The 13403-nt window shown below is 51.1% G+C and overlaps 1 protein-coding gene across 3 annotated transcripts in view; it reads left to right on the top strand.

The window, feature by feature from the left end:
- osbpl5 (oxysterol binding protein-like 5) overlaps positions 1-13403 on the top strand; it is a 35354-nt gene that overhangs the window by 10799 nt on the left and 11152 nt on the right. For all 3 annotated transcript variants that reach the window (XM_084671958.1, XM_084671956.1, XM_084671957.1), the window contains exons 2-7: positions 479-533; positions 10855-11010; positions 11321-11394; positions 12461-12541; positions 12891-12992; positions 13122-13325. In XM_084671958.1, coding sequence (XP_084528084.1) covers positions 10875-11010; positions 11321-11394; positions 12461-12541; positions 12891-12992; positions 13122-13325 — 597 coding nt within the window. In that variant the 5' untranslated portion in view covers positions 479-533; positions 10855-10874. The remainder of the gene's footprint in view (positions 1-478; positions 534-10854; positions 11011-11320; positions 11395-12460; positions 12542-12890; positions 12993-13121; positions 13326-13403) is intronic.

The raw sequence follows: 13403 nt of genomic DNA, 5'->3' as shown, positions 1-13403 counted from the left end.
GAGGGAGGGAGAGGAGGGGTGGGAGGAAGAGGGGGAGCAGGGGAGGGAGAGGAGGGAGGGAGAGCAGGGAGGGAGAGCAGGGAGGGAGAGCAGGGAGGGAGAGAGAGAGGGAGAGCAGGGAGGGAGAGCAGGGAGGGAGAGAGAGAGGGAGAGCAGGGAGGGAGAGCAGGGAGGGAGAGAGAGAGGGAGAGCAGAGAGGGAGAGCAGGGAGGGAGAGCAGGGAGGGAGAGCAGGGAGGGAGAGAGAGAGGGAGAGCAGAGAGGGAGAGCAGGGAGGGAGAGCAGGGAGGGAGAGCAGGGAGGGAGAGCAGGGAGGGAGAGCAGAGAGGGAGAGCAGGGAGGGAGAGCAGAGAGGGAGAAGAGGAGCAGGGTGGGGCTCGGCTAGTGTAAAGAGGAGAGGGAGGGGGGATGCGTTGCGTTTTTAATGTGTGCACAAGTAGGAGTAACCTTTCTCTCATACACTCTTTCACTCTCTCCAGGTGAGGCGCCGACGTTAGCTTCTGAATGTGGAGTCCTCTGCTGCCCTGGTGAAAGGTAGGTCTCTCTCCTAGGTAGGTCTCCTTCCTTGGTAGGTCTCTCTCCTAGGTAGGTCTCCTTCCTTGGTAGGTCTCTCTCCTAGGTAGGTCTCCTTCCTTGGTAGGTCTCTCTCCTAGGTAGGTCTCCTTCCTTGGTAGGTCTCTCCTAGGTAGGTCTCCTTCCTTGGTAAGTCTCTCTCCTTGGTAGGTCTCCTTCCTTGGTAGGTCTCTCCCTGGCCTTACCCACTGCTAGCTAGAGGAGCATTAGCTGTAGTTCAGAGGGTAGTCAGTGCCCACCCACAGCCCCTTACACCTCAGGCTTCCCTGCAAGCTGCAGGTGTGCATGTTCACATGTGCGTTTGGTGTGTGTTTAATAGTGTGTGTGCAGCCATGTGTCTGAAGTGTGTGTGGGCTGCTGTGTGCCTTGAGTCTAATGTGAGTGAGTGAGTGTGTGTGTGTGCTGCTCTGTGTGCTGTATTTTTTTTCTTGTACTTCTTAACGGGAACATCTTCCGTGCCAGGCCAAATCCGCTTTGAGTCTGGCGGGCATGCAGAGAGCCTGCACAGCCTCCCACCGTCCTCCTGTGAGGGCTGACTCACCCCCCCCCCCCCCACGGTGCGCTCGCAGCGTGGGGAGGAAACAGGGCCACGTCCCCCTAGGTTCAGGGTGCAGTTGACATCTCTTCTACACAACTTTCCTCTTTTTCTATTTTCTTTTACATGGCTCTAAGTGGCAGCAGCTCTTAAAATACCCTCCACATTCTCCGATTTTGAATCCCTGAAGTGGCAGGAGGACTCCAGCCCTGGTCTGACTGTCTGGGCGGCCACGCTGCCTGGGGAGGAGCTTGCGGGGTCAGAACAGGAACTGTGCTACTGCTACCTCTACAGCACGGCTCAATCTCAGGTGGCAGCAACAGTAGCTGGTTGTGTCCGAGGTGGCGGGGGGGGGGGGGTCTCTGTGCAGGAGAGGCAGCAGGTGTTGCCCCTGGGTGGGGGTTATGATACCTCAGGAAGACATGGAAAACACCAAGTTTGCCCGGAGGCCAGCTTTTATTTTCATACATGGAAAAGTTCTATAAATAGGTGCCCTGTGCAATTTTCCGGGATAATTCCTAAATATATACTGAAGTCTGGATGGAGTGCAGCTGAGTGTGTGTGTGTGTGTGGTAGATAGGTGTGTCTGATAGATGGGTGCAGATGAAACTGGATAAACAGCCCCAGACACAGCTAGTTCTACTGTTGTGTGCTCTCATACCGTGAGAAGACACACACTGCCTCTCCTGCTGGAATATGTCAGGGTGGACAAAATGTTGTCACTACAACACTGTCTTCTCAGAACACACAGTCTCTCTCTCTCTCTCACACACACACACACAGCGTGGGCTGAGAAGGCTGGGGTTGTGGTCGTATCTCTCGCATCAGGAAACAGATCCATTGGGCCTCTCCCATGTTTGCCTGGGCTTGTGGAGCTCCAGTCAGAGTTACGGGATTTAACGCTTAATTACACATTAACTAACCTTGCACACCCGGTCCCTTCTCCTGCCTCCTCTCTCTCTCTCACACATTACTCTCTGACACACTGGAGTTAAGTGCCCTTTATGGACAGTTCAGATAAGGTTTATAGTTATTTGCATGGGGTTTACTGTGAGGCTCCATAGCTTTTTACTGCTCTTGTTGCCTTGCTTCACTTTACCATTGGAGTTTTAGTGTTGTGTACGCAGACTTTTGTGCTTTGTGACGTCTCTTGTCCACATTGTTTCAGATTGGAGATTTGGAGTGATCTCACACACACACACACACACACACACTCACACACTCACACATTCTTAAGGCAGGGCTTTGAGAACTCTGGTCTCAATCTTTCAAGGCTCCATTTCCGTGTTTCGAAACACCGCTGTCTGGTTTTCAGATGTATCTTTACGGATGGAGGGGCAGACTGGTCGTGAATTCTCCTGTTTCTGAGTGAGCTTTGTATTAACATTTCAGCTGACCTCTCCTCAGAGGGAGGGATGGGAGCGGATGGATGCATGCATGGATGGATGCTTGGATGCATGCATGGATGGATGCTTGGATGCATGCATGGATGGATGCTTGGATGAATGGATGGGTGCTTGGATGCATGCATGGATGGATGCTTGGATGCATGCATGGATGGATGCTTGGATGAATGGATGCTTGGATGCATGCATGGATGGATGCTTGGATGAATGGATGCTTGGATGCATGCATGGATGGATGCTTGGATGGATGCTTGGATGAATGGATGGGTGCTTGGATGCATGCATGGATGGATGCTTGGATGCATGCATGGATGGATGCTTGGATGAATGGATGCTTGGATGCATGCATGGATGGATGCTTGGATGAATGGATGCTTGGATGCATGCATGGATGGATGCTTGGATGGATGCTTGGATGGATGCATGGATGTATGCTTGCATGCATGGATGGATGGGTGCATGGATGGGTGCTTGCATGCATGGATGGGTGCTTGCATGCATGGATGGATGGATGGGTGCATGGATGGATGCATGGATGTATGCTTGAATGCATGCATGGATGGATGGGTGCATGGATGGGTGCTTGCATGCATGGATGGGTGCTTGCATGCATGGATGGATGGATGGGTGCATGGATGGGTGCATGGATGCATGCATGGATGGATGCATGGATGGGGATGACACAGGGGTAGTCCAGTTCACCACCAGTGTCTACCTTATGTTGTAATCCTTAAGAAGCCCTTTCAAATGTCATACAATTGGCCTGTGAGCCAGTGATGGATTTGTAGATTGAAATAATCCAAATCGTTATTGCGATATAGGATACATTGAGCTTGGATAGTGGACGTTTGCTACCAGCTCTGTGAATTAGCTTTCAGAAAGCTACATTGGAGCAAATGTAGCCTAAGTTTACAAATGGTCCAGGCACGGTCCCTCTTGATGTTCCGTTGCCCTGAGCCTGGTGCAGAGCCTTCATCAGTGGCCCTGGATGGGAAAGCTCCTCTTTTGATCTGAGAACCACAGCCTTCTTTAATGAGCTGAATATTTAGAGACAGGAAGAGAGAGAGAGACCTTCATGTTTTTGTTCATTGTGTTCAGTTTCAGAGTGGGGGTCATGTGCTGTGTTTGATGTGAAGCATCTTTCTAGAAGTGGTGCGACAAAACCATGTCAAACACTTACCACCACCACAGCCTAAAATAGCAGCCATTGACGACAAAAGACAGTTGAAGGTCTTGCTGGGTGTTTTTAGACGGGTTAGCGGTCTCAGTGTATTTTCTGGGGCGTATTATTAAGAGCAACAGCTGTAGACGTGAGGACTAATCCGACACAGTGGAGACCTGAGACAGCCCCACTGTTACCAGGAGCAGGCATGCACACCGTCGTCTAAACGGCATGGCAAGACCCATTACATGGAGAGTCATTGATTAAGCAAGCTAAACATCAGGCTGAACTTGCACTCTCGTGTCTAGTTGTAGTGATCTGACGTGTGTGGTTAGACTACTGGTTTAAACATTGATGGCTAGGTGTTGTGTTGCTGTGGTCTGCTGCCTGTGTGAAGGACCCACATGGACTGGCCTCCAACACTGTCCTTTGAGGCCTGCACTCATGTTGTCCTGATATTTAGCCTGCTACTTTCATAAAATACTTTTTTTCCAAAATATTTTTTTTATCTCGATCATAAACTGAAAAGAGAAAAAAGTATTGTGAGTGCCTAAACAGGACATATTTGTCTTGACCCAGGTCCAAACAACCGCCCGAACAAGAGAATGCTCTTGAACATATAGGCATTTTCAGTTGTAATTCACAAAAATCGTTTTTTTGGTTCCGTCCCTCCCTGAGCACAGCTTCCTACTCATCAGCTTACGACTCATCTTGCATCCCTGAGGTTCTCTGTTGTGTCTTGCATCCCTGAGGTTCTCTGCTGTGTCTTGCATCCCTGAGGTTCTCTGCTGTGTCTTGCATCCCTGAGGTTCTCTGCTGTGTCTTGCATCCCTGAGGTTCTCTGCTGTGTCTTGCATCCCTGAGGTTCTCTGCTGTGTCTTGCATCCCTGAGGTTCTCTGCTGTGTCTTGCATCCCTGAGGTTCTCTGCTGTGTCTTGCATCCCTGAGGTTCTCTGCTGTGTCTTGCATCCCTGAGGTTCTCTGCTGTGTCTTGTCATGATGCAACAGCACCAGGCTGTTTTCATTTTTCAAGCTGTGAGCAGAAATGGTTGATGGGCTACTTTGAGCGATTAAAGTGCAGCTTTAATCAGAGCTCAGGGCTATTATCACCTCTCTGTGTGTCCACCAGGGCCTCAGTCTTGAGTGAAACGTTGCTGTTTATACTCCTCTGTGGTTCTCACAACCTAACCCCAACTCACACGATGACTGGCACTTTACTCAGGAAACACAACCAGCGCTAGCCTTGCTATGGCCCTCTTTGGGCCTAGGCTGTCAGTTAGTTGTTGTTTGGAGGGGATAGCAGGACCTTGAACCCAGTCCTCCTGTGCTGCTGGGCCCCAGGATGGGCAGCATGTGTTCTCTCACTAGTGGACCTTTCCTAGATTTCCGTGTCTGTTGGTCTCAAGTGTACGAGGTTTCCTTCGTGAGGAGAGGGACAATCATCTCTGGAAACATAACAGGGTAAATGCTCCTCAACTGCTTCCACGCTGAGTGGAAAGGTCAGGTACCAAGCCACTCAGCTCACCCTGCACGTCAACTTTTTGAAGGTCAGCGTAGAAGTGTAGTGTTGTTGCCCTCTTCTGCAAAGTGATTCTGTTCCCCTGGCAAGGCTGAAACGCATTGACGAGTGCCAGCTCTGCTTCTCTATTTGGCTCAGCATGGAGGTGTGTGTGTGTGTCTGTGTGTGTGTGTGTGTGTGTGTCTGTGTGTGTGTAGGGTTGGTTAGCCACCTAGCTGCAGCCCAAGGCTTCAGCCAACAGAACTGGGATACTCTTAGACTGGCCTACATATACCCTGCTCTGGACCTGGAAATAGATGTCCCTGCTCATAGACTAAGAGCTCTGTACCAAGGCTATCCTGACTGGCCCAACATCAGAGCAGTAGCTCACATGTTAAGGTCCATACATGGTTGGTCAGATGGGAGGGCTAGACAGGACTGGAGGACTGTGGAGGTGGCAGGTGGAGAGGGGCTGGAGGGCGGGGTCATAAGGGAGCGAGGAGGCTGGGTGCATGCTGTAAACATGTTGTCTTTGGGCTGTGTGAATGTTGTTTTGTGTGTTTAGTGAATGCTGTGTAGCGTTGATGTGTAGCACGCTGCTGCTGCTGCTGCTGTGGTGTGTGTGTGTGTGTGTGTGTGTGTGTGTGTGTGTGTGTGTGTGTGTGTGTGTGTGTGTGTGTGTGTGTGTGGAGGTGGACTACAGTCCTCCCTCACAGTATGTAGGTCATCAGGCCAGCCATTAATCTCCTCATCTGGGGATGAGGGAGAAGATGAGGAGAGAGGGATGGACCAGAGGAGGGATGGACCAGAGGAGGGATGGACCAGAGGAGGGATGGACCAGAGGAGGGATGGACCAGAGGAGGGATGGACCAGAGGAGGGATGGACCAGAGGAGGGATGGACCAGAGGAGGGATGGACCAGAGGAGGGATGGACCAGAGGAGGGATGGACCAGAGGAGGGATGGACCAGAGGAGGGATGGACCAGAGGAGGGATGGACCAGAGGAGGGATGGACCAGAGGAGGGATGGACCAGAGGAGGGATGGACCAGAGGAGGGATGGACCAGAGGAGGGATGGACCAGAGGAGGGATGGACCAGAGGAGGGATGGACCAGAGGAGGGATGGACCAGAGGAGGGATGGACCAGAGGAGGGATGGACCAGAGGAGGGATGGACCAGAGGAGGGATGGACCAGAGGAGGGATGGACCAGAGGAGGGATGGACCAGAGGAGGGATGGACCAGAGGAGGGATGGACCAGAGGAGGGATGGACCAGAGGAGGGATGGACCAGAGGAGGGATGGACCAGAGGAGGGATGGACCAGAGGAGGGATGGACCAGAGGAGGGATGGACCAGAGGAGGGATGGACCAGAGGAGGGATGGACCAGAGGAGGGATGGACCAGAGGAGGGATGGACCAGAGGAGGGATGGACCAGAGGAGGGATGGACCAGAGGAGGGATGGACCAGAGAGGGATGGACCAGAGGAGGGATGGACCAGAGGAGGGATGGACCAGAGGAGGGATGGACCAGAGGAGGGATGGACCAGAGGAGGGATGGACCAGAGGAGGGATGGACCAGAGGAGGGATGGACCAGAGGAGGGATGGACCAGAGGAGAGAGGGACCAGAGGAGGGATGGACCAGAGGAGGGATGGACCAGAGGAGGGATGGACCAGAGGAGGGATGGACCAGAGGAGGGATGGACCAGAGGAGGGATGGACCAGAGGAGGGATGGACCAGAGGAGGGATGGACCAGAGGAGGGATGGACCAGAGGAGGGATGGACCAGAGGAGGGATGGACCAGAGGAGGGATGGACCAGAGGAGGGATGGACCAGAGGAGGGATGGACCAGAGGAGGGATGGACCAGAGGAGGGAGGGACCAGAGGAGGGATGGACCAGAGGAGGGATGGACCAGAGGAGGGATGCACAGCATAACGGGGTTTCATGTGTGACAGCTGGCATGTCACTCGCTTTTCATGTCTTTCTTCCTGTACACACACACACACTGGGGCCACACCCGCACCAAGTCTATCCTGGGCTTGTCAGGCCGTCATACAATGTGTCCCCTCTGTCACCGGGATGTGAAATCACATGACAGGAGTGATGAAAGGGACCGAAGGTCACACTTTGTTGCCAGAGATGGGCCAGTCGGATTTCTGATATGGAAAATGTATTTTGGGAGCACAGAGTCATAGCTGGCTATAACTAGCGCTGTTTACCACTTATACACTCGTTTTGTCACCAGTTTAGAGTTTCCCTTTGGTTTGTGTGTATGCATGCTTCTATGTATTCCAACTCTTGCCAATGTGTGGGTGTATTCAACATCACACTTTTCAGAGTTTTTTCTTTTTTCTTCGTCGAGTGTTTTCCTGTCCTCCGTCTGCTGCAGTGGAAAATTCCAGAACACCGTTGAGGCGGTGAATCTTCCACTCCGTCTAGTTAGTGTTGCTAATATCTGCTGATGTGGTTTTTCCTTCACTGCCCAGAGATGATGCTAAGCTAACAGTGTCTCCTGGTGACGGGAGCACAGAGGTTGTTTGTGTGTCTAGAGACTGCTCAGGATGCCAAGAAGCACTGACCCTGAGCAGGTTTACGTGTGTCAACACCCCCCCCCCCCCCCCTCGCTCCTGTGGGGACTAATGATTAATAAAACACCTCCATGAGCAGATAAGTGTTGTCTTCCCAACATGCTAAGCGAAGGTTACTGAAGGTCGAGCGTGCTCTGTTCAGGGTTCCTGTGGAGTGTTTTTGTCATTGAGTGACCTGGTTCAGCTCCATGTCAATGTTATCTTCTCTTAGCTCTTCATATCCGTGTGTAAATATTAGCCTAGCATTTCATAGCGCTGCACAGTGAATGAGGTCAGTGATAGGCTAGTCTAGCCTCTCAGTGATGTGTCATATGAGGGTGGGGGCGGGGCTAGCACCACCCTGCAGGAAGCAAACCACTTTCAACTGAAAGAAAACCAAACAAAAAACCACCGTTGAATAGATTTAGGAGAAAACATTTAGGATTTTCAACTCATTTCTGGCAGTGAAGTTTTCCTAATACACTGTTCGCTTGGCAACGGTGAAAGAAAGATGTCACACGTTACCTGAAGCACACAATCGTCCCCGTTAGGGTTAGGGTTCTCTCTGTATGTAGGCCTCCTCTGAGCAGGGCTGGCCAAACCCTCCCTCCCTGTGCTCCTGTAACGGCTGCAGGTGGGTGAAGGTGTGACCAACAGGGTTAGGAGACAGGATGTATTGGGAGAGAAGAGGAGAGAGTGGAAGTCCTACTATGATGTCGCATGTATTGTGATGGTGAATGTGTATGGGTTGCTCAGGCCTCGCTAGCTTCAAACTGGATCTGAGGTGCTGGAGGACTGGTCATCCCTCAGGTGCCCCCCAACCAGCCTGCTCCTGTGTAATCCCCCCCTTCAACAGAGAAAAGGAGACAGATACAGTTTCTGGCAGCGGCCAACACACCCGCTTACCAATAATCCTGCCCTGCAGCTGAGAGACTGCTGCGATTGGGTCTCCCACCTGTCAATCAATGTGTCTTCCCACCATGGCCAGGCCCCAGGGCTGGAGGGCAAGTTCATATGTGAACTCAAACTTGGACTCTTGCCATTGTGTCTTGGTGTTGGTGTGTGACATTGGAGGCTCACGGATTACATCTGCACCCCACCCTGAGCTTCATACTGTACTCCACACACACACACACACACACTGCAGCACTGGAATTCTATTTATAGACCACCCAAGCAGGGAAGGGTGGGGGGAATCAGGTTTTAGACGTTTATATTTTCTCGCTCACTCTATTTCTCTCTCCGCTCGCTCTCTCTTGCTCTGTCTCTCTGTCTGTCTGTGTCTCTGTTTGTGTCTCTGTCTGTCTCTGTCTCTCTGCCTGTCTCTGTCTGTGTCTCTCTCTTTCTGTCTCTGTCTCTCTGCCTGTCTCTCTGTCTGTGTCTCTGTTTGTGTCTCTGTCTCTCTGCCTGTCTCTCTGTCTGTGTCTCTGTTTGTGTCTCTGTCTCTCTGCCTGTGTCTCTGTTTGTCTCTGTCTCTCTGCCTGTCTCTCTGTCTGTCTCGGTCTCTCTGCCTGTCTCTCTGTCTGTGTCTCTCTCAGTCTGTCTCTGTCTCTCTGCCTGTCTCTCTCTGTCCTTTCCTCACGTGTCTCTGGGTCTGTTCTTCTGGGTCTGTTCACTAATAAAATCATGAATAATCTATTAGAAATCTCCACTCTCACAGTATCTGCAGACAACTGCATTTTATGGACGTCTCCCCTTTTCATCAGGTGTAGCGTGTAACGTGTGCTGAACGCAGCCCCACTGTACCATCACATCTGCTGCTAATTAAAAAAAACAGCTCATCACAAATGACGTGTTTTGCGAGCCATGTGACCACTCTGTCAGAGACTAAAGACAGTAGGGAAACAAGGGCGAATAGAGAGGGTGTAGAGAGAGGAAGTAGAGAGAGAGAGAGAAGAGAGAGGGAGTAGAGAGAGAGAGAAGAGAGAGAGAGAGAAGAGAGAGGGAGTAGAGAGAGGGAGTAGAGAGAGGGAGTAGAGAGAGGGAGTAGAGAGAGGGAGAAGAGAGGGAGTAGAGAGAGGGAGTAGAGAGAGGGAGTAGAGAGAGGGAGTAGAGAGAGGGAGTAGAGAGAGGGAGAAGAGAGAGGGAGTAGAGAGAGAGAGGGAGTAGAGAGAGAGAGTAGAGAGAGAGAGTAGAGAGAGGGAGTAGAGAGAGGGCGAGGCCACAGAGGCCTATGAGTGGAAGCAGCATGACTCACAGCAGAAGGGTGAGGAAAGGCTCTCTTTCACTCACAAAGACAGTAAGGGGTGTGTGTTGCCTATGTGTACTGAACAGAGGCATTCACCATCATTCCAGAACCTGATAACCCTTGCAGTATGGGATGCAGGGGAGCCTCTTTTAACGCCACGCACACACACTCTGCTGTCCAGTAATGCCTTCTAAGACCTCACCCTGCCACACAGTATGAGTTCTAATGCAGGGATTAAGAGCTCATGGTACTAGATGTGCTTTCCTGAGCCAGCAGCCTAACATGCGTGGTTGGAAGAGGTGTCATGCACATGTTTTCATCCCATGTTTTAAAAAAAAGATGCTAAATAGTCCTTCGTTCATCAAATGTATGCTTGCTCTTGTGTGTTGCAGACACACGCATATCTCAGCTTAATCAAAGTGAGACAAGAGAGTTGTGTGTGTGTGTGTGTGTGTGTGTGTGTGTGTGTGTGGGCATAGCCCCCTGTGTGAGGGTGAGACTCCAGGCCTGTGGCCAGCGACAGACACTCTCTGGGGGGTACATGGCTGACTGGCTCTCCCCGACATGGAAGCTGCCAGTGGGGGAGGGGAGGCCAGGGGTGAGGGGGTGTGGAGTGGCTGCCCAGAGTTTGAGGGTCTGTGTGTCTGTCACATCCACTGGTACTGTGACGATGGCCTGTCACCGACACATACTGGCCCATTGTGTGGGCCGGGTGACGTCTGTGCTTCCTCCTGCGTGGTGCGCAGCCGGCCAGTGTAAGAGGCGAGAGCAGAGTGAGTCTCTAGAGAAGACCTGTCCTGTCTGTGTAGGTGGCCACATTCATGAGGATTATTATTCATATTTTGGATCAAGGCGACTCATTCTTTAGCTTATCGTACTTGAAATGTGTAACTGTTTGGATTAATTGTGTTCTCCCTCCCTCCCTCCAGAGGACAAGAAGGTCGACAGGATGAAGGAGGAGAACTTGTTCCATCGGAGGTTGTCCCTGTGTCCCACCTCCACCTCCCCACCTAAAATAGACACCCGCGCCTTGACCCGTAACCTGTCCTACGGTGGGGACAGTGATCTTTACCCTCTCAGTCCAGGTACGGTGCCAAGCACGCCCTTCGTCCACTCAACTAAGTACGTTTTGTTTTTTTTATGTTCTGAATTTGTTTTAATCAAAAAGTTATGAAAGTAAGGAAAGATCTTATACTTTGTTGTCCTGGATGAGAATAAATGTTTGTGTTTGATAGAAATCATCTGAATGTCTTCAGATGTCTTTTTAGTGTTTGCACATATACAGGTTTTTTTTATTGCCTTGCACTGTGAGATATCTTGTAGGTTTAGTACGTTTTATGTTACTGGAGTTTGCCCCATGTACTCACAGTTACTGTGTTCCTCTCCCATCACCAGGAAGTGAGTCGGAGAGGAACGGCCTATCAATGCTGAGTGATGAACTTAGTCCCGCCCAGTCACCCAGCAGCAAGGTAAGAAGGCAAATCCTGATTTAAAAACTGGGCTCTGAGATCCGCTGTCATTGGCTGATTTGTTGTCCTCCAGGCATTTCATCTGTGGCTTGTACCAGTGTTCCACTTCCACACACATGCGGCCGTACACCCTTGACAGCTACACGTCCAAACAGCACTTCCCCTGACGCCCCCACCACTCACTAATGTGCTGTGTTCAATCCTGTCACGCTGCGCTCCACTACGCTCTCGCCTCGACAGTAATGCCGCTTCACAGCACAGCAGATCATTAAACCTTTCCAGTGTGTGCAGTGTGAGCTCCCCTGTCCTTCTATCCCAGGATTGTGTGATTGTGTGTTTGTGTGTGGAGTGTTTCCGAGCTGCAGCTGGTGTGCTCCAGAGGACTCTTCACAACAATAGGAGCCTCGTCACAGCACACCATCACAAGCACTCCTCCACACAAGGGACTGGGCTATGACTTGTGTGTGTGTGTGTGGACATGTGGGCCAGATGTCCCTGGACAATAAGTATGAATCACATACAAGTCAAAACCACCAGAACTGAGTCCTTAAAGGAGGGAAGAACCAGCCTATAGGGACTGATAACAAAGATCTCCAAGGTGACCCCTCTTTATGCACAGTTTCACCAGTACAAGTCTTCCTGGTTGAACTGAACCTTCGTATTATTGAATAGTGACAGAAGCCATTATCCTCTGAACTGCCTCATCTATGGTATTTGTTGGCTGGATCATGTGGTTCATAGGTCACTTAGCACTCACCGGTTCCCATAGTAACATGCTGAGTGACCGGGTGGGGGGGGATCATCCGCCTATTTCAGACAGCCCCAGGAAGCCTGCATGGTACTTCACACTATGGTCTGTAGATATGCTATGGTATCCAGGGATACAGGGTATGTCCTGTTCATGGAAGGGGTAGGAGTGGGCTGGATGTTTTGGTTGAGTGGGCACAAACGATGGCCTCGTTTTTTGCTTCATATTAATGCTTATTTCACTCATTCCTTTTTTTCCCTTCCTGCTTTAAGTCTTGCCTCTTCTTACGTTGTCCTCCCTCTCGTTTGTGCGGTTCAGTCTGAGTCCAAGATATTTAACGGGCTGGAGAAGGAGTGCTCCTCCCCCACGGAAAAGCTAGCCCGGAAAGAGTCCCTCAAGGTACGCATCACTTCCTGTGTCTGCAGGAAGGGGTCTGGGGTGAAGGATGCTGAGAAATTAAGAATTCAATAGATCCCATTGTGTGATAACAATAAAGGTATTCAGTACATTATGATGTACATATAGCCTGTCTCTTCTCAGGTTGAGCAAAGAATAGAAGTGTCATTTAGAGAATTTTCTTTTCAATTATACATGTTAAATGTCACAGATTTAACCAAATATTATGGTGATGATGCTCTACTTCCCCCTAGTGGACGTATGATGATCATGTTTGGAGATTTCACTGTGCGTGTGCGTGTGTGCGTGTGTGCGCGTGCGCGTGTGTGCGTGCGCGTGTGCGTGCCTGCAGGTCCAAAAGAAGAATTACCGTCAGGAGAAGAAACGGGCAGCCAAAGAGCTGTTCAGCGCTCTGAAGGACCCCAGCGTGGTCATCATGTCCGACTGGTTGAAGGTAGGTGACACACAGCACAGGACTCCCCATGCTTCCATGACATGGCACACGGCCACCGTCAGGCGTCTCAGACAGCAGAGAGAGGAAAGAGGAGTGCTTGAGCCTGAAGGTGCCTGCTGCTTCCTGCAGATCCGTGGCTCTCTGAAGAGCTGGACCAAGCTGTGGTGCGCCCTGAAGCCTGGGGTCCTCCTGGTCTACAAGACCCCCAAGGCAGACCACTGGGTGGGCACCATCCTGCTCAACGCCTGCAAGCTGATCGAGAGGCCCTCCAAGAAGGACGGCTTCTGCTTCAAGCTCTACCACCCTCTGGACAAGTCTATCTGGGCCATCAAGGTTAGCCACGATTTAAGAAGACATTGAATCATCGTCTAGCTTCTATCAGTACTTTCTGTTCTAAATCTAGAAGATGCA

The sequence above is a fragment of the Hypomesus nipponensis genome, chromosome 14 (genome assembly GCF_054491055.1).
Source record: "Hypomesus nipponensis isolate SF chromosome 14, ASM5449105v1, whole genome shotgun sequence".
NCBI classification, from domain to species: domain Eukaryota; kingdom Metazoa; phylum Chordata; class Actinopteri; order Osmeriformes; family Osmeridae; genus Hypomesus; species Hypomesus nipponensis.
This window is presented reverse-complemented; position numbering and strand designations above follow the sequence as displayed.